Source organism: Vulpes vulpes, chromosome 5 (assembly GCF_048418805.1).
Source record: "Vulpes vulpes isolate BD-2025 chromosome 5, VulVul3, whole genome shotgun sequence".
NCBI classification, from domain to species: Eukaryota; Metazoa; Chordata; class Mammalia; order Carnivora; family Canidae; genus Vulpes; species Vulpes vulpes.
The window spans coordinates 38,019,841-38,046,967 of NC_132784.1; the positions used below are offsets into that span (position 1 = coordinate 38,019,841).

Sequence of the window (27,127 nt, forward strand, 5' to 3'; positions counted from 1 at the left end):
CTATTATATTTGTTTTTGTATTGAAAAGTGTCTCTATCACATTGTATCCCTAGGGGAGAAAATGTCTCAAAAGTTAGAGGACTAGGGCAGCCGGGTGGCTCAGTGGTTTAGCGCATCTTTCAGCCCAGGGCCTGACCCTGGGATCCGGGACCGAGTCCCGCATCCAGCTCCCTGCGAGGAGCCTGCTTCTCCCTCTGCCTGTCTCTGCCTCTCCCTCTGTGTTTCTCGTGAATAAATAAAAATCTTAAAAAAAAAAAGATTGCTTTTTATCTCCTTTGTGATAACTTTTCTTACATTGTATAACCTGGAACTTGGAAACTTAAAATAGTGACTGATGATTTTAAGCCTAGTTCTCTCTCAGATTGTAAGCGAAAGAAAAGAAAGACCATGTTTTTTATTTATCTGATGTTCTGCAAATGCTTAAAATGAAGTAAATTAAACCTATTTCTTTATGTTAATGCCACTGTTTATCAAATAGGATCAACATATGTGTAAGTGTTTTGGAAGACATAAGCCTTCTAACTACTCTTGAGCCCTCACAGCTAAGATTTGATATGTCTTGCATTTCATTAGGTATACAAGTTATTTTACAGATCTTGTACTACATCCACGGAAACCCAGTGGCTGATTTTCACTGTGTTGCTTCTTTGAGCCTGGCTTGGTGGCTGTCAGTCTGGGTCTAGTCTAGAAACAGGACCACATAGTGACTATAACGAAGTTTAATATAAAAAGATTTTAAACTGATGAAATAAGATCTGAGCGTGCTCTATGGTACTCCAGAGTTGGGGGAGCGTACCCAAGGGAGAGGTACTTGGGTACCTCTTGGGAGTAGGAGCGCCGAAGATTCGGGCTTCGGCCTCCCTGAAGACGGTGTAGCTGCAGCCCACTGGCTGGCCGAGTTTATTGGTTTGCATAGACCAGGGCTGGTCGTCGTCACTAGGCAAGTGGGAAGCCACTCTCCAAGGTTCAGGAAAGCTGCAGCCAGTTACTGGGTGTGTGAGCACACGGACAGGAAGGGATCTCGGTGTGGCCAGGACTCGGAACACGAGGTGTTGGGATGCCTGGTGGCTCAGCATTTGAGCATCTGCCGTCGGCCCAGGGCGTGACCCTGGAGACCCGGGATCGAGTCCTGCGTTGGATCGGCCTCCCCCCGCAGGGAGCCTGCTTCTCCCTCTGCCTGTGTCTCTGCCTCTGTGTGTGTCTCTCATGAGTAAAATCTCCAACAGAAACCTGAGGTGCTGGTGCTGGCAGGGTTGAAGGTTGATCACCAGCCTGGTCCAGGTCTCTGAGTGCCAAGGAGAACCCCATATGTTCTGAGCTAGTCTGAGATTGTGACTGGGGAAGAGCATCACCAGATGTCCTCATACCCAGCTTGTCTACTGATGGCGCAGCTGCCAGCAAACAGCGGGAGAGCCCCTTCGGGATGAATTTGGAGTGGAGAGGTGGTGAATTGATAAGATTCTAGAAAGGTTCTGGTGGGAGAGAACATATGGAAAAATCTAAGATGCCCCATCTGTCCGCCTCTGCCGTCCGTTTTGCAGCGTCTTCTGTAGCCTTCGAATCAGGAACTGGGCATAAAGGTGTAAGGTGGCAGAGAGGCCAGGTCATCCAGAACACAGGCCGGATGAGAACTTGGGCCTCTGAGAGAGTCCGTTATGCTAGAGCCAGTGCAGGGGGCGGGGCTGAGCCTCAAGCAGGATCCGCACTGAGCTTGAAGCTGACGGCCCGGTCCCCCGACCCTGAGGTCGCCACCTGAGCCCAAACCTCAGTGGGTGCTTCACCGACTGCGCTGCCTGCCCGCGAGCCCCTAAACGTCTAATGAGTTTGAGAACTTGCTAAGCTGGGTCCGAACTGGAGCTCCGGGACGCCTGCAAGGATCCTGGGATTATAGGAATTCTGCTCCATCAGGTCAGAGAGGAATCCCGTACGTTCCCTCCGTTATTTTTCATCAAGGTAGCCACGTCGCTTTTGTAGGAATATCTCTGGAAACGAGTTTCCTGCAACTGGAATGCATTGTTTTATAGTATATTCTTGCTTCAATTAAAGCACTTTTTGCTGTTCTGTGTTTTCTTCATATTGCTCTTAATTTTGCCCCCCAAGACAATCTCGCGTGCACATTTCAGCCTTCCCAGTATTGAAATCAAGGGTAATGTTCTTTCTATCTTTCAGATTGTTTCTAATTTCTAAAATATTTCTTTGGACAAAGCTTTGTTATTGTCTCACTTTTTGGATGTTCTCTAACTTTAAATATTTTGATTAAAAGCCTACATTTACAAATGATCCAGAGCCCTACTTCATGGCGAAGCCTAGAGTATATGCTTTACTATTTTATTTTTTAAAAACTGAGTTATAACTGCTTCATATATACATAATGATTTGATATTTGTGTATGTTCTGAAATGGTCACAAGAAGTCTAACACCCATCCACTTTTTCTTCTTTTTTTTTTTATGAGTTTTAAGTCCAGTATGGTTAATGTACAGTGTTAAATTAGTTTCTGGTGTACAATATAGTGATTGAACAATTCCATCACTTGGTGCTTATCAGGACAAGTGCACCCCTTCATCCCCATCACCTATTTCACGCACCCCCCCCCACACTTCCCCTCTGAGAACCATCAGTTTGTTCTCTACAGTGAAGAGTAGAGTCTGTTTCTTGGCTTGTCTTTTTCTCACTTTGTTTTTTCTTCTTGCCTCTTTTGTCTAAAATTTTTTAAAGCTTTGTTGAAGTATAATTGACAAAATTTTAAGATATTTAAAGTGTACACTGTGATGACTTGCTATACATGCACATTGTGAGGAGTGCCCTCCCCCCATCTAGTTAATTCATCCACCATCTCATATTTATCTTTTTTCCTTTGGGCGGGTTTCTATTGTGGCACCAACATGTAAGATGCAAAGAGTAGAGTGGGGACTCTACATTTGATTCTTTTGTTTTAATTTTTTATTTTATTTTTATTTTATTTTATTTTTTAAGATTTATTTATTTATTCAGTCATGATAGACATAGAGAGGCAGAGACACAGGCAGAGGGAGAAGCAGGCTCCCTGAGGGTAGAGCCTGATGTAGGACTCGATCCTGCATCCCGGGACCTGGGGATCACGACCTGGACCAAAGGCAGATGCTCAACCACTGAGCGCCCCAGGCGCCCTTCTGCATTCGATTCCTTAATAATTTACTGCTCCACCCAGCTAGCATTTATTTGGCTCCTGGATGTGCTGGGTGTGTGTGTGGACGGAGGAGGGCGGAATAATGGGGTGAGAGAGGTGATGAAGAGTAAGAAGGCGTTCTTCCATGAGGACTCAAGAGTGGAGGGAGACAAGTGGACACGCGCTGTAACCAGCAAGTATTGTTTCACAGAAAGATGGAGAAAGTGCTGTAACAGCACAGAAGATGGAGCAGCTAAGTGGCCTGGAGAAGACCAGGAATGACTTCACTCAGGAGAGAAATGGAGTTGATCTAGAAAAAGGAACAGGGTTGCCATCAAAGCAATTGGGTGCGAGGGTGTTGTAGGCAGAGGGTGTGACGCGCAGAGCCCAGAGTGGAGAATGGTGCGACTTGGGGTTCCCGGGCCAGGGCGGTCGTGTGTGTCACATCGTAGCAGGGGGAACCGCACCGCGAAACTGGGCCTTGCCTGAGTCGTCTTGGTTTTCCCGCCCATTTGTCGTTACAGCTATTGTGTGGTTTGAGGATGAAGAGGTAACATGCGCGGCCATGAGACTCGGCGGCTCCTGGCCGTGTGTGGGGCATCTGGGGGGACGTGCCAGCGGGGGACGCACATGTGCTGCTCCCCTGGACTGCCCTATTCTATCCTACAGACTCCTGCAAGACACGTCTGCGATGGGCCTGTCCTCAGAATTTCCGGGCTTCCCACCTCAGGGTCAGTGTGAGGCCTCGGCCGCAGCCTAGGGATCCTAGGTGGGTGCGACGCTTGTCCCTTCACCCCCAAACCAGAATCCAGCCCGTGCCCTCGCTGTTCTCCAACAACCACAGATCCGCCTCTGGCCCCAGGCTTTGACCTGTGTCCCTCATTGGCAACCCTTTCCTCAGGTAACCGGTGAGGAAACCGTTTCCTCCGGTGTCTGTCCAAACGTCCCTTCATCAGGAAGGCCTAACCCCCCCACCAGTCCCCACCTGGCGTTACTCCTACTTTATTTTTCTTCAAGTTGAGAGCAGAGACTTTTTTTTTTTAATTCACTCTTTTCTTCCCAACAACTAGAATTGTGCCTAGCATTAATTTGGAGTGAAACATAAATATGTGTTCTCTGAATGAATGAGGCGGAGAAAGCAGCCTGGGGGCCCATTTAAGACCCTTGAAAATCCAGCTAAGAATTCTGGATTTCATCCTGTAGGCAAAAGGAAGGGAACTGATGTTTCCGGTGCAGTCTACAGTGAATGTTAATCTTTTGTGTTAGTCCCTACATTAGTTGGTGGTTGCGGTCAAATTGAACTTTTTTCCAAATACTAAAACCAACCTTTTGCCTTCTTTCCAGTAGTTACTAGTCCTTAAAACCTGGTACCATGGCAAAAATGCATTGTGTTAGCAATGTCGTTAGGTAGTAAAATTAGAATGCAGGCTTTATTTAGTTTTTGTTCAGAGACACAGAGCTACTTTTACTGAGGCTCCTGTGGTGTTTTAGTGTAAAGTTCTCAGAATGTAAGTTTTATTTTTTATAATATTTGGAGGGCTGTTGACTTGTGTTAGCTTGCAGTAGTAGATGCTGTGTGATTTATTGAATAATTTACTTGGGTTTCTGGACAAGCGTATAAGATGGAAAGAGAAATGAGCATAAAGTGTTCTGGAAGGGAATTCAGAAGCTCTGGTGATAGAGGAGAGTATTGTGCAGAACTTGGCTCACCCAGGGGTTAGAAGGAACATGATGATGCCCCTGACAAACTAATGATTCAGCACCCCTCGTATCATTTAAATCTTTAATATTTTGAGAGAGACTTAGGGGAAATATGAAGAATTTTATTCATAAACACATTTGCTTATTTCATTATTGCAAGTTAGAACAGAATCAGTATGTATTAAAAATGAGCAAATTATAGCAAAGTTTTTCCAAATTTCTGTATTCTTGGCCTTTAGTGTGTGAGCATTTCTTAGGACAGTTTCAAATTTAAAGATCATGGGCAGCCCTGTTGGCTCAGCGGTTTAGTGCCGCCTTCAGCCCAGGGCGTGATCCTGAGGTCCCGGGGTCCTGGGATCAAGTCCCGAATTGGGCTCCCTGCATGGGGCCTGCTCCTCCCTCTGCCTGTGCCTCTGCCTCTCTCTGTGTGTCTGTATCTCTCATGAATAAATAAAATCTTTAAAAAAAAATTTAAAGAGCATTTCCTTCCCCCTGCCCCCACTGCAGCCCTTACTAGCTGGGGGACTTGGGCAAATTGCAGCTCTAAGATCAATTTATAAAGCAGAGTTAATGGTACCTGCCTCACACGGTGTTAAACGAGATAGTACTCGTGAAAAGCTTGCTTAGCACAGTGCCTTGCACGTATTGAGTATCTGGCATCAGATATTGCCGGTAAATACAATTATTTCAGAATTTCAGCTGATCATAATTGCTCTGTAGCTGCCTATTTTGTAGAAATAGGGCTGTTGGTAAGGACTGCTTAAAACCTTTTTCTCACTAGAGGGCACTATCTTCTTTGAAAATAACAAAATTAAGACACTGCTTTGATTGGTTTATTGCCCCTAATCTGGCTCCCTCCCCCGCCCCCCCACAAGTCTGGTTTTGAGCTCAACCCCTGCCATTCATTCTCCAGGACTGTGCAGGAGTAGGTTAAGACATGGTCTTTCTCCCTCTTCCTTCCCACTATAAGGTATAATTTTTTTTTTTTTTTTTTTTTTTTTTTTTTTTTTTAGGAGAAGCATCCTTCTCCATTCTGTAAACTGGATCTATCTTTAGATGTAAGACTTTATGATTAAGACCCTGACTCTCTTCAGCACACTTGAGCCCCAGGATTCCTGTTGGAGCACCGTCGACGTGCGTCGTTCCAGGTCTCTGGCTCGCCAGCCACCCTAGAATTGCGTAACGGGGAAGTGTGTGAGCTCCGGCACATGCTTTGGCCTTTGGCCGTTGTAAAGGGTCGTCACAAGACATAGGCTTGCCGTCGTGCACTGGGAGGGGAGGTCCAAGGGAAGTGCCCTTGTTACTGATCATCCTTGCAGCCTCTTCCCCACTCAGAGGGTTAAAGCACGTTCATCTGGTTCCCTGAGCCAGTGACCACAGCTTCCCCAATATCTCTTCATTCTAAGTCAGGGAGAAACGAGGTGGAAAGGGACGACAAAGTGTAATACAAAGTTTGGTAACAACAACAAAAAAATAACAAAAAAAAAAAAAACAAAGTTTGGTAACATCACTATTTGGAACTAACAGATGCTGCTTAGGGTAGGCTTTTCAAGGATTAGTAGAAATTTCGGATTGCTACCTGGAGCCTGTGCACATGAAGTGACTTTGCAGGGGGGCGAAATGACATCCACATCCTAGCCTGCATGTGACTTAGTTCCTCCCTCGTTTTCATCTGTATACAGTGGGATGTCAATGTGAAGGGGCTCCACCTGGCGATGGCAATGAAAAGGAACCCCCAAACATGAAGGGGTGAGTTAGGTATAGAGATAAGGGACAAGAAGGAGAGGGGAGGATCTTTCAGGATGACTGGAATGCTAGGGATTTCTCTAATGCCCACTGGGAATAGTGCTGGGGAAGCTCCCCATTGAGCCATCTTTGTACAGTTCTGAAATATCAAACTAGGAGCTGGAATCCTTATAGCCCAGTTTTAGGTACTAGAAATGCTTAGATTTCGTAGCATATATTTTTCATAGCATTCTCTGTGACCCATAATGTCAGATTCAAATAAAAAAGTCCAAATTTAGCATTACCTGCATAACGGGGGCTTCTCAGGCTTTTGGAAGGCCTCACTGGTCAAGAATGACCCAAACCTGAACTTTGGTTCAATAATTCTAACAGTATCTCACCCAAGGGCCACACATTCTGTCCTCAACTGAAAAGGGCAAGTTGAAATAAGGGGTAAAATCAGACACAACGACGGAGTTTCCTGAAAGCTACGGACTCACTTAAAACTGAGCAACCAGTAGTTATGCAGGATCTAGATTATAAACAATCTAGTAGAAATAATTATCCTTTTAATGAACCAGGATCTACCCTTCTTGGAGAAGAAACCAATAAATGGTGACTTTTTTTTTTTTTTTAAGAAAGGGAGAGATTGTTTCTTTTTAGTTTTTAGGGGTTTTCTTTCTTTTTTTATTTTTTTTAAATTTTTTTGAGAGAGAGTAGGGGGAGGGGGTGAGAGAGAAGGAGAATCTTAAGCAGGCTCCATGCCCAGCACACCTGTGGTAGCCTCAGTCTCACAACCCTGAGATCATGACCTGAGCTGAAATCAAGAGTCAGATGCTTAACTGACTGAGCCACCCCAGCGCCCCCAATAAATGGTAGTTAACGGATTCTTATCACATACCTTTCTAGACCATGGGGAGAAATAATTGTGTTCTAGAGCAGAAGTAGGCAAACCTTGACTCACAGGTCAAACTTTAGCCTGCTGCTAGCCTTTGTACAGTCCACAAGCTAAGAATGTTTGGGGGCTTTTTTTTTTTTTTTTTTTTTACATTTTTAAATGATTGAATAAAATCTAAAAGAATATTTTATGACACAGAAGTAAGATAATACAATCTACATCAACATTACTAGACTAAGTACTCTTCGCAGTATTTCTAATTCACAGAAAAGCAACAGTCAAATTAGAAAAAAAAATTGTGATAATCACAGCAGTATTCACAAAAAAAAAAATAAAAATGAGGTTGAAGCTGCACTGTTTTGAGTGGCTTTGTTAGCCAAATAAAGAAAACTTATTTATTGATGGTGGGTTAATTAAATTGTAATTGATTCCAACAACTGAAGGGATGTGTCCGGAGATAATAAGCTTTTTTTTTTTTTTTTTAAGATTTTATTTATTTATTCATGAGAGACACAGGGAGAGAGGCAGAGACACAGGCAGAGGGGGAAGCAGGCTCCATGCAGGGAGCCCGATGTAGGGACTCGATCTTGGGTCTGCCAGGGTCACATCCTGGACCAAAGGCAGATGCTCAACCACTGAGCCACCCAGGGATCCCAATAAACTTGTTTAAGACGATTAGCTTTTTGGGGAGAATAGTTGACCAAAGAGTTGATGACTTTAGAAGCAATATCAATAGTAAATTAAAAATCAGGGCAAATGAGGGGCACCTGGGCAGCTCAGTCGGTTAAGCATCTGATTCTTGGTTTCTGCTCAGGTCATGAGCTCAGGGTCATGAAATGGAGCCCGTGTTGGCTCCAGTGTGGGCGTGGAGCCTGCTGAAGATTCTCTCTCTCCCTTGTGCCCCCACCCTGTGGCCCCCCCCCCCCTTGGTTCTTGATGAGTACAAAAGACGTAACATACTAACTTGCTTTTTATTCCAGATGTCAGTGCTGTGTTTGAAGTGACAAAAGAATTAGCCTCTATGCATAGTCTTCATGTGTTACATAAAGGAGGACTATTTCAGAGAATTAGAATAATCAGTCATGAAAGTTAAACATGAAGTGGAATCTGCTAAGATGTATAACAACTTCCAGTAATTGAAAGATTCGTGAAGCAGGAAGAAAAAGCTTAATAGTACAAGTCTTGTGAAAATGTAAGATACCTGAAGCTTATTTTTGGTTATTATTCATTAGCAGGTGCTTTGCAGAAAGTATTTGGGTCTACGCGTGTTGCTGGACAAGTAATGTTAATGGTGCCCTTCACTTGCTCTTGTGGACTTAACCTTCAGCAGTTCTGTGAATTTTTGTAAATCGAAGCTAGGGCAGCCCGGGTGGCTCAACGGTTTAGTGCTGCCTTCAGCCAGGGTCGTGATCCTGGGGTCCCAGGATCGAGTCCTACATTGGGCTCCCCGCACGGAACCTGCTTCTCCCTCTGCCTGTGTCTCTGTACCTCTCTGTGTTCTCATGAATAAATAAAATCTTAAAAAAAAAGAGAGAGAGAGAGAAATCTAAATCTCTCTTGCTCCATCACACATGAGTTTGATGGCTCTGCAGTAGTAAAGTTTTCTTACGATTTTTTTTTTTTTGCCTTAGGGCCAAAATTGTAATTTTTCTTAATGAGAAGAACCAGCCTCAAACATAATGGAGCACCAAATGGCTTTGGAAGTTAGCTTTTAAAGCAGATTTCATAGTGTTTCTTAATGAATTCCACCTAAAACTGCACGGTGAAACATCAGTTATGTGCACATCTTATACCATGGTGAAGGCATTTTGATTAACTCATGTTTGAATCTTGTAATGTCAAACAGTTCCTGTACTTTCAAATGTTAAAATAAGAAGCAAGATCTCAACTCCTACACACGTTTTCAGGGGATGTATTTTGGAGCTCAAACTAAACTAGTTTCAGCAACGTTCTTTCTTTTTCTTTTCTTTTCTTCTTTTCTTTTCTTTCTTTTCTTTTTTTTTTCGTCCTAGCAAATGCTAAAGAGATTTCGTATTTTAAAAAATCTATTCACCTTACTTTCAGTTGGAGGTAATAAATGTAATGGCAAGCTAAAAAGGGCAAATATCAAGTGAAGACTCTAATGGAACTCCATAAATGCTTCCCAAATGATATATGCTCAACTAAAATAATATCCTTGTGGATTGGTATCAGTGTTTGTTAGTAACTATCTGTGTGAAAAGATGTTTTCAAAGATGAAATATGTAAAATTTCATATGGGTCAGCATTAATAGATGAACATGTATAATTTTTTCGATGATGAGGGGCATTAATTTTGAATCCCAATAAACAAAATGTTATCTCCCTCCAAAGAATCCAGTTTTCTTTATTGATTGATTTGATCATAAAAAATTGTACTCATTATATTTTGAATTTCAACAAAAAATTGTTTGAAATTTATTTTCTTTCTTGGCATACAGGCACTTACACAATATCTTTGATTTTGCTTCTTGGACCACAAGGACTAAAATATTTACTATCTGGCCCCTTACAGAAGAGTTAGGAATGTTTCTGGAATATAGGTTGAGGAGTAACCCTCTGTGTGTATGGAATACCTATAGCCCTGTGGGACTCAGTTGCAGCCTAAGGCCTGGAGTGCCTGAGCCATTGTCCTGTTATTATACTTGATTGACCTAGTGTGTTGGCATTTTTCAAAATGTACCCATTCTGTGGTGTCTAAATGGGGTGTCTGCTCAGAGGGGGGCCCCCAAGTGCGGAGCAACAGTCGGGTGGAGGCCTGTGGTGCTGCAGTGAAAGGATTCACCTGAGGCAGAGCAAAGGGGATAGAAGTTTCCTGAATAAGGGAGCAGTGGGCAGGATGGCAGAGGAGAGGCTGTTTTCAAGGCAGTGGATGGGGGCTGTTCTTAAAGGAGGAAGATGAGGAGGTATGGTGACATATGGAATCCCCCCTTTTCTGGCAACACTTCCGGATTGTAAGAGGCCCATTGGTCAGTTAAGGCCTATGGATATTTTGGGATGGGTTGCCTGATGGGCCTGAGTGTGTTCCAGCCAAGCCTGTTTGCCTAAAAGCAGCTTCTACAGATTCCGTAAAGAATCTTATTATAATTAGTAGGACCATCTTAGGTTTTTTTCCTCCTGGGAGATGAGGATTGGCTCTATAATTATGGCTTCTTCTTAGAAATGTATCCTTTTGGAAGACACAGGTGAACCCTTCTTTTACTGGGTAATTGTTTGTAAGCACAGGGGCTGAGTAGCTGTTGAGACGCTCTTCCTTCCAGTTTTACATGTGACCCCTGGTGCCCTCAGTCCTTCCTGGTTTGAGTATAGTATCTACTTTCCCTACTATCCCTCAAGTCACTCACTGTTCCCTTCCCTGTGTTTGCTGTGGTGTCTACATAGAAATACACATATGTCTGTAGTTTATGAATAGAAATATTATTAATAGAAGAACCAGTTCCCTGTATATTAATACTTTTCTACTAAAATATAGAATATATTCTATTAATCCTTTCATATTATAACTACTTTATCCACCCTTTATATTACCTTTAATCCTTTGAGTATCATTGTGGACTTAGAGTATCATTGAACATTTTACAGGTACGCTATGTCCCAACTGGCCACGATAGAATTTACTCGACACCCAAATTATCACAATCTGGCTTGTGAAAGTCTCCTTTGTGTTGATATTATTGAAAACATCATTGCTTTCTGGAAACAAAGGGATATTTCAGATCCCTTTTTTTTTTCCTGCCATGAGACATAGTTATAGCCTCCTTTCAAGGAATGAGGGGTTCTTGTTCCTCGTAGCAGAGATCTGTATTACAGACTAAGGTCTGGACTGATGAAGTTCTGGAATATAGGTGAGGTCTGGAGCCAATGATCAAGAAAGAATTTTTGAGACGTCTTCAGTGCAAAATGCTGGTTTTATTAAAGCCCAGGGACAGGACCCGTGGGCAGGAAGAGCTGCTGCCCTGGGCCTGTGAGGGGCGGCTGATTATACACCTGGGAGTTGGGAGGGGTTCGGGGATAGCGAACCCTCTGAGGAATTTTGGGAGCAAGGTTTCCAGGACCTTGAGGGGGCTGGTTATTATTGGGAAAAGGTCACTTATTATCGTCTAATAAAACCTGAGTCCTGAGACCCTTCAGATGTGTATCAGTGGGCCGTGTGCTTGGGGGTGATCGCCAACATGTATCTTGGGGGGCTAGAGATAAAGGGAAATTTCTAGAGGAATTTTTATATGTTAAAGTAGACTCACAGGCTACTGGGGGTCGGACTAGGATTGCCTCCTGCCCTTAGCAAAGTGTGAACATCGAGGCAGTTGAGTCTGCAGAGGAAGTTCCCTCTGCCTGTTTCAAGGACTTGTCACTGTGCTACCCAGGCTCATGCCTTGTCCTCAGGTGGCCCTCTGTTCTCCATCATGGACTCTAGGAAAGAAAAGAGTGGATGGAGGGCAAAACTCCAGCTGCTGCAGATGCAATGGGCTGTTTTCAGTAGTGACAGAACTTGGACTGTATACACCAGTTTACACGAATGTTTCTTACTAAGCTCATCATATTGCTAAGCCATACCTGTTTTGTTATGTTGTGTTTTTAAAAACTATTCTGTGTACAATTTCATTGACTACTTCGATTGTCTTCTATTTAACAGCATTCTAGAAGGGTAGGACAGGGAGACTGATGACGGCTGGGCACATTGGTTACTAGTAGATAATGGTTTTGGGGAAGAAGTATGATCGCATGGAATGTGAAGAGCATGTAAGAATGAATCATTTATTCATGCCTGCCTACTAAATGTCCCAGGTCTTATGCAAGGCTTGGGTGATGATGTCCCTGCTCTACGTGGTCTATAATCTGGCAGTGGAGGCATGGATGTAACAAACAATTTTACAATTAACTGAAATGGGAGCTTCAAATGAGACCCACGGAATGTTCTGAGAATGCATTATAGGAGCACTTACCTAGTTCTGGGGGGGTTAGATTGGACAGAAGGGAGCAAGTAAATGGCACTTGGCAGGTGAGGGGTCAAGAACAGGGAACCACGCACGTTCAGACGGAGCTTGCTGTATTTAGGGGCATTATGGGCCCACACAGACGGGAGATGAAACTGTAGCTATTAAAAGCTTGTTGTTTTTAAAGAAATAATTTATACTTTTGCTTCCAAAGCCTTGTGAATTTAAAAAATAAAAAAGTATCATAGGATCAAAGTTTACAGGCTGTGTTACAAAGGAAAACACAGGCCCAAAATGGTATCGCTTCCGTTAAGGCCCTAACTCAGTAAACCAAGATCTAGTACCTAACTTAACTGTAGTTTCAACCCCCCACCCCCACCCCAGGAATATAACCTGTAACCAATCAATCACCATGGAATTACCTGGTCACTACTAGGAAATGTACTGATAGGCTCTTCAGCTCCCCGTAGGAGGGCAGCCCGGCCTAAACAATGTATTCCATGCTAATTCCTTCTTTTCTTATACCCTCTCTCTGCCTTTAAAAACCTTTCTTTACCTCAGTGGAGCTCTCCTCTCCATTTGCCAGATGGGGTGCCGCCCATTCATAAATTATTTAATGAAGCCAATTAGATCTTCAAATGGACTCGGTTGAATGTTTTTTAACATTCATCTAGCCTAAGAGTTAGAAAGACGCAATTTATATTCCTTTCCTATAGGCACATAGCTTGTCACCAATAAAGCTGAGCCTTTCTTTTCTAGGAAATTTTGATCACTTTAAAGTTGCTCCCTTCCACACCACACACTTCTGCTTTGCCCCATAGGATGAAAACTACCACTTAAAAAAAATAATAATAATCTATTGGTTCTGATTCTTCTACTAGAATGTAACCTGCATATGGGCAGGGAACTTTGGTCTTTTTCATTTACTGGTATATCCCAAGCAACTAGAATGACGCTTGGCACATATGGGGCATTAAGTTAATATTTTGGGGGGAGAAAAAATTTTCCTCTGCCCTTCAAGATTATTCTGGCTGTTCTAAGAAGTAATGAGATAGATTAACAAGAGAAAATCAAACAAAAGTTGATAATTACACGCATACCTCCAGCAAAGATGGGGAGAGACCCAGGAAAACTGAGTAGCTCCCCGTAATGACTGAAACCATTACCTTAAAGACCATCTTCTGCTAAAGAAAAAAGGTGTTGGTTGCGGGTGGGGAATCAGCGATGGGAGGTTACGGTGGAAAAACCCGGTAAATAGGGTAAGATTGTTATGCAGATTAATTCTGCGCCTTCTTCTTGATAAGAGTTTCTAAAGCCTGAGTCACCTCCGCCCTACCTGGCCTAGCAAGGAGGAAACACCCTTACAAATGAGATTTGCCCTTACAAAGGCAAATCTCTTACAGAAAGGTAACTTCTTGGTTTTCAGAGTTTCTCTCATTTCTGCTGTTTATGAAAAATAACTAGTTTAAAATAATCAATATGCCAAAGAGGCATATCTTAGGCTGGCAAAATCTGCTCCCCTTAAGCTATAACAAGAATTCTGGAGTTGGACTCAGCTGACTTTGTTGTTTATATAGCCACTCAGTGGCCTTCCTGGAGTTCTCTTTCTCTGCTAATATTCTGTTAGATTGACACTATAAATTATATATGAAGCAACTTATTTTGCAGAAAAATAACTGGAATGTTGAATATCTTGAATCATTATGTCAACAGAATCTTGAAAAACTAGGAGTGTTGGGAAGCTAGCAATTTAATGCTTTCTTAAAATAACTACATCCTTAACCCAAGTGAGTAGAGCTAGACTGTCATACAGCCATTTAATCCAGCTTTACTTTTATACACACGAGGAAACTGATTTATAGCAAGGTTAGTCCAAGATCAGACTGTCTCGTGGACTTGAACGAATAGAATATTTTCATTTTCTTAACTTCGTGAGTTTGAGCTCATTCCTACTGTTGTCTAACCTAAGCTCCTAACCACATAACACCTGTAATGTTAGAGTTCTTCCTGAGAACATTCTGGAACGGATAATGGTGTAGGAGCAGGGAGGGTCTGTATTGAGCCTTTTTCCACTAAGACCTGGAATTTAAATATATGGCATTGATTTTGAAGATATAAAATACTTAAATTGTTTAGGTTTTATCTGTGGGGCTAGTAAGGTGATTCCCTCATCTTATCAGGGTGCCATAAAACAGCACATTTTCTCTGTTAGATTTTCCTTGTGCATCTGCTGGCTGGAATGAGTCATTACGTTGTAGAGTCTTTGAGGCAAGGGTCTGTGGCATCTAGGATTTTGGCCATCTCCATAGTGTCTGGTCCATCCTCATGTATCTCATATCCAGTGGTCATCTGGAAGTTGCAAAGCTGATAAGAAACATTTGCATAATGAGAGCATTGACCTATCTTGGTTTTTTTTTTTTGACCTATCTTGTTACTGGTAGAGATTTCAAAGGAAGTAATCAGAAAGAATTGCCCAACACTGGCTTATCAGCCTTTCCCACCTGAATTATTATAGGAGGCAGATAACTTAGAGCTGGGGGAATCTGGGGAAATGTTCCTATTGGAACATGAAGCACTGCCTTTTCCTCCTCATCGGCCTGGCATACAAGATCGTGTAGGTCCCATTTATCCAAGGAAAACAGTATTTTTTTGTGACTGGATGTGTTCCAGCAAAATAAACTCCAGTCGTTTAATGAAGAGTTCTATCTTAATTACATTCAGTTAGCCCCTTTGTAGATTTTTTGAGGAAAGAGAGAGAGAGAGAGAGAGAGAGAGAGGAGAGGGGCCGAGGGGAGGGAGAGAGAGAGGCTCCCAGGCTTACTCCTACCCAGCATAGAGCCTGACGCAGGGCAAGGTCTCACGGCAGAGAAACCATGACCTGATCTGAAGTCAAGAGTTGAACACCCAACTGACTGAGCCACCCAGGCACCCCTGTTTGATAGATATTGCAATCAGCATCACTTAGCACTTTTGCCAGATTTATTGTTAGTATGCTCCTAGTGCTTGTGATGGAGAGAAACGTCAAAGAAAAAAAAAATCTGGCAGCAAACCTTAGTAAAAAATAAGGGCTTGAGAGGGTATAAATGTATTTGTCTTCGTTTGTGGTAAAAAATAAACTGCCCAGATGTATCCTGGTATAACAGAAAAAAACTTGATCTTTTGTTTATGCAGGAGTTTAAAATGGGAGTTCTTGGTTGGCAGCTGGTTTTGTCTACCCAGTGAACTGGGGACTTAGACTCCTTTCGTCTGGTGGCTGTGCCATCCCACGGGGCATCTCTGCATCTGGCTGTGAAAGGCAGAGGGGCAAGGTGGGGGCTCACCCTCTTTTTTTTTTTTTTTTTTTTTCACCCTCTTTTTTTTTTAAGTCTTAGCTCGGAAATGGCACAGAGCACTTCTGCTCGTAGGTCATTGACTACAACTCAGTTATGTGGCCGCATCTAGCTGTTAAGGATGTTGGGACATAGAAATTATTCATGTGCCCCAGAAGGGGGTAATGGTTATTGATGAAGTTTTGGAATATAGGTGAGGTCTGGAGCTGACGACCAAGAAGTCCTAGAGATGGCTTTGGTGCAAAATGGTGGTTTTATTAAAGCAGGGGGACAGGACCTGTGGGCAGGAAGAGCCCACAGGTCCCAGGGTCCGGGTGGGGGGTGGGGGGGGTTGGCTATATACCCAGGAGTTGAGGGAGGTGAGCAAAAGGAATATTTCTTTTTTTTTTTTTTTTTAAGATTTCATTTATTTATTCATGAGAGATGGGGCGGGGGGGGGGGGGGGGGGGGGCGGGAGGCAAAGAGGAAAAGGAAGATTTCAAAAGGATTTTAATATGCTAAGGAGGACCTACAAGATACTGGAGGCCTTGCCCTTTGTCAAGGTAAAGATTGCTTTTCCCTCTAGGCCCCAACATTAAGACAATTGGAAACTTCCTGAAGAATGTCACACCTATCCCACCCTGGGGGGGGACAGGGTTGTCTGTGGGATATCAGCTGTGCTTTTCCCTCAGCTAGCCCTGTTCCCCCATCAGTTATTTTTCAGGATTTTCCTTCTTTCCCTCTCTCTTCCTTCTTCCCTCCTCCTTCTTCTTTCCCCTCTTCTGCTCACCCTCCCTCTTTTCTTCCTTCCTTCCTTCATTTTTGCTCTTCTTTTTTACTTTTTATTTTAAGATAATCATAGACTTTAGACCTCGGAGTTGCAGATACTCCGGGTGGCTTTCTCCCAGCTTCTTCTTATATTAACGTCTATATAACCATAGAACAATTTTCAAAATCTGGCACAATACGAGTAACTAAACTACAGATCTTATTCAGATTTCACTTGTTTCTCCCCATAGTGTCATTTTTCTGTTCCAGGATCCAACCCCTTTAGTTGTCATGTTTCCTTAGTCTCTTGTAATTTGTGACAGTTCTTGTCTTTTCATTGCCTTTTATGACCTTCCCACTTTTGAAAGTGTTACTCAGTCTGGGTTTATTTCATGTTTTGTCATGATTAGACTGAGAGTCCTGCCTTGTTGGAAGGCTCCAGAGACAGAGGTCATCTGCCCTCTGTACATCATAGCAGAGGTCGCGTGATGTCAGGATGTGTCACACATGATGCTGACTCTATTCACTTGGCTAGGATGGCACTTTCCAGGATCCTGCACTTGGAACCACCCCCCCTTGACCTTTGTGTAATTATCAAATGTTTGAGAGTGACCTTTTAAGAATATACATGCTGTTTTCAGCGTTTTTGACCCATAATTTTAGTACTTTTGAGGGATCTTGCCTGCAGCAGTTATTACTGTGGTATTCTAATGATGATTTCTATTTCTTACATTTAAAAAATAGATTTTGGGGGATCCCTGCGTGGCTTAGCGATTTAGCGTCTGCCTTCAGCTCAGGGCGTGATCCTGGGGTCCCAGGGTCGAGTCCCACGTCAGGCTCCCTGCATGGAGCCTGCTTCTCCCTCTGCCTGTGTGTCTCTGCCTCTCTCTCTCTCTGTGTGTCTCTCATGAATGGATGAATAAAATCTTTAAAAAAAACAAAACAAAACAGATTTTTGTCAGATATCTGATGGTTACTGATAGATATTAAAGATTCCCACTCTCTTCCCAGCACTTTGTATTTTGGGGATTAAAGCGACCATGGTTTAAATAATATTAAAAAAAAATAATAATATCAAATGTGGGAAGGTAGATTAGAAGAAGATGAAGGGATTAAAAGAGAAAGATTAGGGGATCCCTGGGTGGCTCAGTGGTTTAGCACCGCCTTCAGCCCAGGGTGTGATGATGGAGTCCTGGGATCGAGTCCCATATTGGGCTCCCTGCATGGGGCCTGCTTTTCCCTCGGCCTGTGTCTCTCTGCCTCTCTCTCTCTCTCTCTCTGTGTGACTCTCATGAATAAATAAATAAAATCTTAAAAAAAAAAAGGTAACAGATAAGGATGTAGTACTTTGAATTATTGTGGAAGGTCATAGAGGGTTCATGAACTCAAGGGTCCTTATACTGTATTAAAATAAAGGTATTATATTTGAAACTAATGATATAATGTATGTTGGCTAATTGAATTTTTTTAAAAAAGCTAAAAACAATATGTAGATATTATAGCAAGTCTACTTGCATTTATTAAAAAGGAGCCAGAGGGGGAGACTTGATGGGATGAACACTGGGTGTTGTACTGTATGTTGGCAAATCGAACTCTGATAAAAACATATATATATATATATATATATATACACAAAATAAATAAATAAATAAATAAATAAATAAATAAATAAATAATAGTAACAATAATAAACAAATAAAAAGGAGCCAGGCAAACATTAATTGGGCATTTACTGTGTACAGGCACTATGCTAAATGCCTTATTTATTTGATTTTTTTATGTATTTATTCATGAGAGACCCAGAGAGAGAGAGAGAGACACAGGCAGAGGGAGAAGCAGGCTCCCTGCAGGGAAGCCTGACGTGGGACTCAAACCCGGAACCCCAGGATCACATCCCGGGCGGAAGGTGGCGGTAAACTGCTTGGCCACCTGGTCTGCCCAGCTACATGCGTTATATATGTTAACTAGTTCAATCCTGTCAGGCTTCTATGAAGGCAACTGCGTTAGTCCCATCGTATAATTAAAGAACTTGAAGCCAAGGGAGGGTGGATAGCTTGCCCCCAGTCACACAGCTAATAAGTGCAGAGTTAGGGTTCAAACCTCTGTGGTCTGGCTCCAGAATTTGCACCTTAACCACTTGACTCTAAAATGGTGCCCTGGTTGTACTCTGGGCAGGACTGATGTTCATCTAGTTCGCGTTCATCTAGCGGCCACGCCAACTAGCTACTTCTGTTCTGACTACTCAGTGTTGTGCCCTATGGCGGTTGAATATTTTGGGGTCACTGGTGAATAACAAATGTTCGTATCTCCTAATTATGTTTCAATTGCGCAGTTATTCCATTTGACAGTGTAAGTGAACTTTAGGGGATATTTTCAGGTGTTTCTGTTTGAAGGTGCAGTAGCTTGAACATTCTGACATCCAAACCAAAGTGTTTGGCATGCATTTGTTAATTGTTCTTCCCAATTTTGTGGCATTAACCCATGTTTGTCTCTGGCCGCAAAGTAGAAGTAGTATGGCTCTTGTTTAAAAGTGATAATTAGGGGCCCCTGGGTGGCTCAGGGGTTGAGCGTCTGCCTTCAGCCCAGGGTGTGACCCTGGAGACCCAGGATCGAGTCCCATGTCAGGCTCCCTGCTTCTCCCTCTGCCTGTGTCTCTACCTCGCTCTCTGTGTCTCTCACGAATAAATAAATAAACTCTTTAAAAAGAGTGATTAAAAAGTGTGATTAGGTGTGTTACGAAAATGGGGTGCTTGAAAAATGGGGTTACCAGTGTTCTACTCTCTATATGTGCCTGGCACTGACTTGGTGATTTGGCTACTGCTTGTAGACTCTGGTTCAGTGAGCAGCCCCACCTACTTCCTTCCCAGCCTGCCACGCATTTCTGGTCTAGTAGAAACTACTGGACTCCTGAGGGTGATGGGAATGGCTAGCTACCCCCTACTGAGTGGCCTTTGGGCTGCACCTCAGTTACATTCATATGTCTTAAAATTATTTTGATAATATTCCTTTCAGCTGTTTTTGCTTCAATTCACCTTGAACTATTTACACGTACATCAGAGACATGAAGTTTTCTGGCAGCTAATGGAAATGGGAAAATCTCTGGCAGAAAGTGAAAGAGCTGGACATTTGTTTGGCTCTGCCAGGGACTTACTGTGTTACTTTGGGAAAAATACTTAGCCTCTTTGGGCCCTGTTTTCTTTCTTTTCTCTTTTCTTTTCTTTCTTTTCTTTTTTCTTTTCTTTTCTTTTCTTTTTTCTTTTCTTCTTTCTTTCTTTCTTTCTTTCTTTCTTTCTTTCTTTCTTTCTTTTCTTTTTCTTTCTTGATGTATTTATTTATTTTAGAGAGACTGCAAGCATGAGCAGGAAGGAGAGGGGGAGAGAACCCCAAGCCGACTCCATGTGGAGCCTGACGCAAGCCTTGATCCCATGACCCTGAGATTATAACTCTGAGATCACAACCTGAGTCAAAACCCAGAGTCTGACGCTTAACTGACTATACCACCCAGGGCCCGCCCTCTGTTTTCTTATCCACAAAGGTCGAAAGGACCTCATCTGGCTGCAGCATGCTTTGATTTAGTGCTGAAGTGAGTTTTCATATAGTCTGGATGATGATTTGCTTGTCTTGCCATTTAAATAAATGCTAAATGTAGCTCCCAGATAATGCTGGTGACAGAGGATTACGTTTCATACTTCTGAGAAAGAAAAATGGCAAAATACAAAATTGTGTAAAACTTGCGTTGGAGATTCATATAGCACCATTAGCTGATAAGACCAAGGAAAAATAGCATGCTTTCATTCAGTCTTAGAGACCCTTCATTATAAAACATGTCCCATTTTCAGAAATGTTAAGGTGTGGAATTCATTCCAGTTAACAAATGCACAGGGAAAATCAAACAGGAAAAACATCGTATTTTATGGTACCCTGATAACAAGATGATGTCACTTTACTGGCCCCACAGATAAACAATTTAAATATTTTATGACCTCAAAATCAGTAACATTAATTGAAATTCCAGGTCTTGGTGAGAAAGGCTACACTGGTGTGACACACTGCTGCATCTTAGACTTGATGAAATATGATAGGAAGGCCACAGTGTCAGCTCTTCCTCACTTCAGCATAGTGATAACCTGCATCTTTGTTGGCACCTGAGCTGCCCAACCCAGATAGGGTGTACATCTCTATCATTATGTTCCGGAACTGCTTATAGACAAGCCAGAGATGAGAAATAGAACGCAACTGACTAACTGTGCCTACCTCCTGAAGCTGTGTTGGGACTCAAAGACTCAGCTCAAAAAAATGATTTCAGAGAAGTCTCATCTCCGACGCAATCCCTGTCTTCTCTGTCCTCAGAGGGCACCATGCATGCTTGTGTCATTACACAGCACAGTCTTTGATAGTGGTTTCCTTTCCATTTCTCCTACTAGAAGCTATTCAGAGGCCTCATGAGATTGCACAGGAGTAGCAGACAGTCTGGAGTATAGTTCGCATTCACCTATGTTCACTGAAGGAAGACAGATAAGAAGATAGAAAGCAGAGAAGGATGGATGACTGCTTTATAGATTATAGGAGTGGTTTTTAGATGACTCAGGCCACCATATGTCACCAAGAAATATGATGGAAGGGAATTTTGAATGAAGATTTAAATTTCAGGGAACATAATTGTTCAAGAAAGCACATGGAAAATCAGTCCATTGTTTAGCGGCAGGACCGATTTGGTGAAAATAGATTGTACTAGACTAAGCACCCACCATGAAACTCTGCAGAGAACCAGTGTCATGAAAAATCTTCTGATAGGCAGCACTTTGCTCTGATGCTAATATCAGCTGGGCAGCTACTGTACCTCCGTCTCGGTTTCCTCATCCACAAAATGGCAAGACTCAGGGTACGTGATAGGATTGCTGTAAGCAATCAGTCACATATGTATGTGATTAGTACCATGCCTGGCATACAGTGGAGAAGGAAATCAGTATCAGTTATTATCTGTGTATTCGTCATCAGTTGGCAAAGAGTTGAGGACCAACAGAAGTGTTTTATTGGTTTCTAATTTGGCAATTCTTTCTAGGGGTTTTTTTTTTTTTTAAACCAAGGTTGTAGCTTCCTTATTTTGTTTCCTTAACTTTCAGCTCTATATAAGTACTCCGTTACTTAGGGGTTATCATTCTTCACTTCTCCAGGGATCTCCTCATCAGCTAAAGCTACGCTTTCCCCCCTTTTTCATTTTCAGTGAATTGATTGCTTCTTTTTGCAAATGGACAACTCAGCATTTGAAATGCAAGAAGATTCTGCCCAGAATGCTTCATCTATGGGGAAGGTGAACACCACCTACAGAATGGTAAGGTGGAGGTTTACTCCTTGAGATGAGCTCCCCCTAACCCTTTATGCAGAGCTCAGGGAAGGAGCCCTTTTAGACCAGCTTTCCATAGGTGATTCTCTTTAGAAAGGTAGCATCTCCTGCTCTGAGCATTTCTTTTTATTTTTTTAATTTTTTAATTTTTTTAATTTATTTATGATAGTCACACACAGAGAGAGAGAGAGAGTGAGGCAGAGACACAGGCAGAGGGAGAAGCAGGCTCCATGCACCGGGAGCCCGACGTGGGATTCGATCCCGGGTCTCCGGGATCGCATCCTGGGCCAAAGGCAGGTGCCAAACCACTGTGCCACCCAGGGATCCCCGCTCTGAGCATTTCTTGATTTGCTTTCTGTCTCATAAACTCTTAGCTCATGTATTTGTAATGTGAAACCAAGAAATAGTAACAAAAAAATACGTGGACCTGTCACGCTAGTTACGTTACTTTCCCCATGCTTATTACCTATATATGTAAGTGCTTATGTACATTCTGGAACTAAGAAGTTCTTAGAATATAGTCTTTATAACTTCTTTAATTTTCAGGCGAAGAGGTTGGTAAATAGGGACTAATTAGCTGCACTGGAATGTATTTTATAATCAAACTGAACTGGCTACATCATTTTCTAGTAATTTATTCTGTGCTTCAGCGTTTCATAGGTTCATTTTTTTCCTTATTTATTTGGGTGTCAGCGAAGTGTATGGGATATGTTTGTGTGTATGTTTGTATTTATTATACTCATACTTACACATGTATTATCTTACTGAGTATATTTATTCGACAAATGCATTTTTTAAGTAAAAGAAAATATAAGTCAAATTGAGAAAGGAGGCCATATTTTTTAACGCATCAAGAATAGAAAATAATGGTTTCATAATTTCTCTTAGGAGAAGAAGAGGCAGTGGTCACTGATGCGCATTTTCCTGGTGTGTCTCTTGGCGTGCACCGTCACCACAGCAGTAGGAGTGCTGATACTTTCCTTGGTTTATCTTCAGAACTCTCAGCCACATTCACAAGTCCATCTAGAACTCCAAGCCGGGCCTCTGCAAACAACGGTTCCCCTAGTGCAAAAGGCTGTTGATCCAAAATTCCAGTTTCTTAATCATTTGCCTAAATCCAAGGTATGAATCACACATTTAGGAAAAAGAATCATCTATTGTAAGAGTGATTTCAAAACAAAGTTTCCATCGCGTGTGTACTAAGCTTTGTTCTCTCCTCATGACAAGGAGCCAACTGTTGGCCATCTAGAGAAAGGGAGGTGAGCCATCGGGAGAAGGAAGGGCTGGATTCCTGTTGGCCCCAGGCAGAGATTGTGTCTCATAGCCAGCTCTGTGTCCAGTTAAAGGGGAGGACTGTGGATAGACAAATGCAAAGCTCTCTATTCTCTTGTCAGGACAGGTGTTCCTTTCACATCTGTCATGGGCTGGACTGAAAGCCCGGGGGCTACTACTACTGTCATTCCTGGAGTCTCGCAGACCCATCCTTCCTCTTCTGGGATGCTAGTCTTCACTCCTCACCACAGCCTTTTCTGTCTTGCCTCCCACTTACTCTGCAGGCCCCAGTGGCCTCATGTCCTTCAGGTGGCTTGCATATGTTGACGGTTGCTTGCCTGTGACTTTTCAGGTGTTTGAATTCCCCGGTGGTGCAATCCAGTGGGCCCGGTACAGGAATGACGTCAAAGAGTATCTCAGCGTTGAAGAAGAGGCCTTTGGCAGCAGCTTGAACAGTCAGAGATCACAGATGACTCTGGGGACCCTGAGAATAAAAAGCAATGGCCTCCGGGCCCCTCACTGGCACTTCAATGCTAATGAGCATGGCTACCTTGTACAGGTATAACCAGTTGGCCTGTGTTCTGCGCCTCAGTGTTTATGCTGTGTGTCCTCCAGCTATTATTTTAGTTGTTGCAAAACCTACTCAAATAAGTGACGGGCAACACCCAGGCTTTGGCGGTGTGTTCAATTAGATTAGTTAGCAGTGCCCTGAAGCGGTAACCTGTTTGTTGTAATTAATCTTGGCATCACTTTGAACTTCTTTCTTCAGTATGAAATCATTTTTCACTCGCTATTGTTAAAATAAGATTAATGTTCCATCCTTTGAGCCAAAGCTGAAACTCGTAGCTCTGATCCAGTGATCAAAGAAATGGCAGCTTTCTTCTAAGGAAAAAAAGCAATTTGCTGGTGTTCAGCCTGTGGAGTCCCTAAGATCAGGGCAATTGGATGCCCTTTTGTAGTTCAGACTTTTTAGAATTTCTGGGAGTCACGTGAAAGAGAGCTGGAGGTGATATGAGCATTTTCCACTTGAATTTCAAATAATTCATTAATTCTAAAAAGTATTTGTTGTTACCTTCTGTATTCCACATACTGGGGGAGGAGCAGTGACTAAGCGCTCATGGCACTTTCAGAGTTTGGTCTTGCCCCCGTGATCTTGTTAAGAGATCAGTCAGTGTCATGTGACATATTTCTGTTGTGTTATTAAAACTCCTTTTTTTTTTTTTTTTTTTTTTTTTTTTTTATAATTTTTATTTATTTATGATAGTCACAAAGAGAGAGAGAGAGGCAGAGACACAGGCAGAGGGAGAAGCAGGCTCCATGCACCGGGAGCCCAACGTGGGATTTGATCCCGAGTCTCCAGGATCGCGCCCTGGGCCAAAGGCAGGCGCTAAACCGCTGCGCCACCTAGGGATCCCCTAAAACTCCTTTTTTTAAAGCAATTCATTCAGTTTTAGAATTTTCAATAGGAAGAGAGATTAGTTTCATCTATCTGAGACCAAAAACTTCTTATTCTTAGGAGAGAATGGAGGCTCAGAAAGATTCACTTTTCTAAAGGTAAACTGTAGTTGTTGGCTGGACTGGGACAAAGTCAATGTTTTCTGACATTTTGTCTTTTACCACGTATATAAAATATGTAAAAGAGGATAGTCTCAGGGCATCTGGGTGGCACAGTCGTTTAAGTCTCTCTGACTCTTGGTTTCAGCTGACATCATGATCTCGGGGTTGTGAGATTGAGGCCTGTGTCAGACTCCACGCTCAGTGTCTGCTTGAGATTCTTGGTCTCTCTTCCTGGGCCCCTCCCCGTCTCCTAAAATAAATAAATAAATAAATCTTTTTTGGGGAAAAAAAAAGACAGTCTCTAAAAGGTTAATTTCCATGGCTCTGGCTGAGTAGTGGCAGGGTAGTAGGAGGAAAGAAAGGCAGGTAAGGAGAAGGGGACCCTTAAAAACAGACCCCAAGGTTGGGAAATTAGTCTGGAGCGTGTTCCAGTAGATAAAAGGCCAGGAATCCAGCTCAGTCTGGGGAGCTGTTCTGGATGTCCAGTTTATAATCTGAACTTCAAAGTGTGGGCTAGAAGATGGTCAAAAGTTACGACTTCCAGTTCCAAACTCATATTCCAAAATGAATATATCATGCAATATAATATACAGCATGGTGACTTTAGTTAATAATACTGTATTATAAATTTGAAAATTGCTAAGAGAGTAGATCTTAAAAGTTCCCATCATAAGACAAAATTCTAATGAGGCAAGTGGATGTTAAAACTAGACTGGTGGTGATCATTTCATGATATGTACAAGGATCATATCTCTATGTTGTACACCTGAAACTAATGTGAGTCAATTATATCTTAATTACAAAAATATAAAAAAATTCAACTGTAAAGGAAATACATGTGGGCTAGAATATTGTTTAGATCCCAGGAAAATTGTAGGATCTCTCACTCACATGGTAAGGAACCAGCCAATAGAATGTGAAGAAAGCCCCTCTCCTGCATATTCACCCATGGAGGGCGCTTTTGTTTCTGAGTGTCTTCAGGAAAGCCTTGGAAGGAGTGGCCTCAAGAGGAGTGGGCATCTGGGGTGGCCAGTGTGCGTGGCCCTGCAGTGCCTACCCCACTGGCTACTGTGCTGTCTCTGCTGGGCATTTGGGAGTAGTTGGTCCCCTGAGATGAATAGATACACACTTTATTGCTGTTCTCTGCCTGTGTACTTGGAGAGAGCTCTTTAGAAGTTTACCTTTCCCTGGATTTTTTTTTTTTAGATTTTATTTATTTATTCATGAGACACACACACACACAGAGAGAGAGAGAGAGAGAGAGAGAGAGAGAGAGATGCAGAGACACAGGCAGAGGGAGAAGCAGGCTCCACTCAGGGAGCCCGATGTGGGACTCGATCCCAGGACTCCAGGATCAGGCCCTGGGCTGAAAGTGGCGCTAAACCACTAAGCCACCAGGGTTGCCCTTCCCTGGATCTTTAATACCCATCTGGAACTGAGTTGTACATGCCTGTGTAGACACAACAAAGACTTCTTTTTTAAAAAATATTTTATGTATTTATTCATGAGAGAGAGAGAGAGAGGCAGAGACACAGGCAGAGGGAGAAGCAGGCTCCATGCAGGGAGCCCGATGCAGGATTCAATCCCAGGACTCCGGAATCACGCCCCAGGGGGAAAGCAGACGCTTAAACTGCTGAGCCACCCAGGGATCCCCACATCTGTAGTGTTAAAATTTCATAGGGTGGTGATTAGTGAAAAAAAAAAAAAGACTAAAATGGTACCTTATAAGAGAGGTAGTGAAAAAAGTTTGAGAAACATTAAAGTGGCGTAAAATATGTTTTCTGTTTATGTTTCAGGGCACAGCATGGATTGGGGTGGTGGCTAATGGTGGTGAAGTTACCACGTACAATGTAACAGCCGGCCAAGTGATCTTCTTCCCTAAAAATACTCTACACTGGATAAAGAATGTGGGAAATGAAGACTGCTTTTTCTTGCTCTTCTTTTCCACACATGATGAACTTCAGACCCTGGACGTTGATGATGTATTTTTTTCTGTACCTGAAGACATTGCTTCCAGGTCACTTAAGGTCTGTACCACTGCTGAAAACAAATCCCTCCTTGAGGGTGTGCATTACACAGGCACAAAGAAAGCATGAGTATTTGTGTTTCTAGGGTAGCAATTAGTAGGGTAAGAGTTGGGTAATGAACTCAAGAACATAACCTGTATTCCTGCTAAAGATATAAAACTTGTTGAAATTGACTTAGCTTTTACTTTCCTTTATGAAGGATTTCCACAGGAAACTATAGTGAATTGGTCAAAAAGTTTTGATAGAGTTAATAACAATTACTATAATTTACGTCTCTGAAAAGTCTTAAGCTCATTCAGGGAGAAGGTTGCTACAGATGATGTAATTCTGTTTCCCTAATCTAATGTAGAGAAGCTCATTGTTTTCCTGAAGGAAAGCTACTCTTGTTCTCTAAATACTTCTGTTATCATGGAGGGACTGACTGCTCA

The 27,127-nt window shown here is 42.6% G+C and overlaps 1 protein-coding gene across 2 annotated transcripts in view; it reads left to right on the forward strand.

Moving 5' to 3' along the window:
* Positions 1-27,127, forward strand: part of LOC115333219 (legumin J-like) — a 45,405-nt gene that overhangs the window by 10,404 nt on the left and 7,874 nt on the right. For both annotated transcript variants that reach the window (XM_072757316.1, NM_001371753.1), the window contains 4 exon segments: positions 21,724-21,831; positions 22,732-22,965; positions 23,468-23,674; positions 26,469-26,699. In XM_072757316.1, the coding sequence (XP_072613417.1) occupies positions 21,748-21,831; positions 22,732-22,965; positions 23,468-23,674; positions 26,469-26,699 (756 nt within the window). In that variant the 5' untranslated portion in view covers positions 21,724-21,747.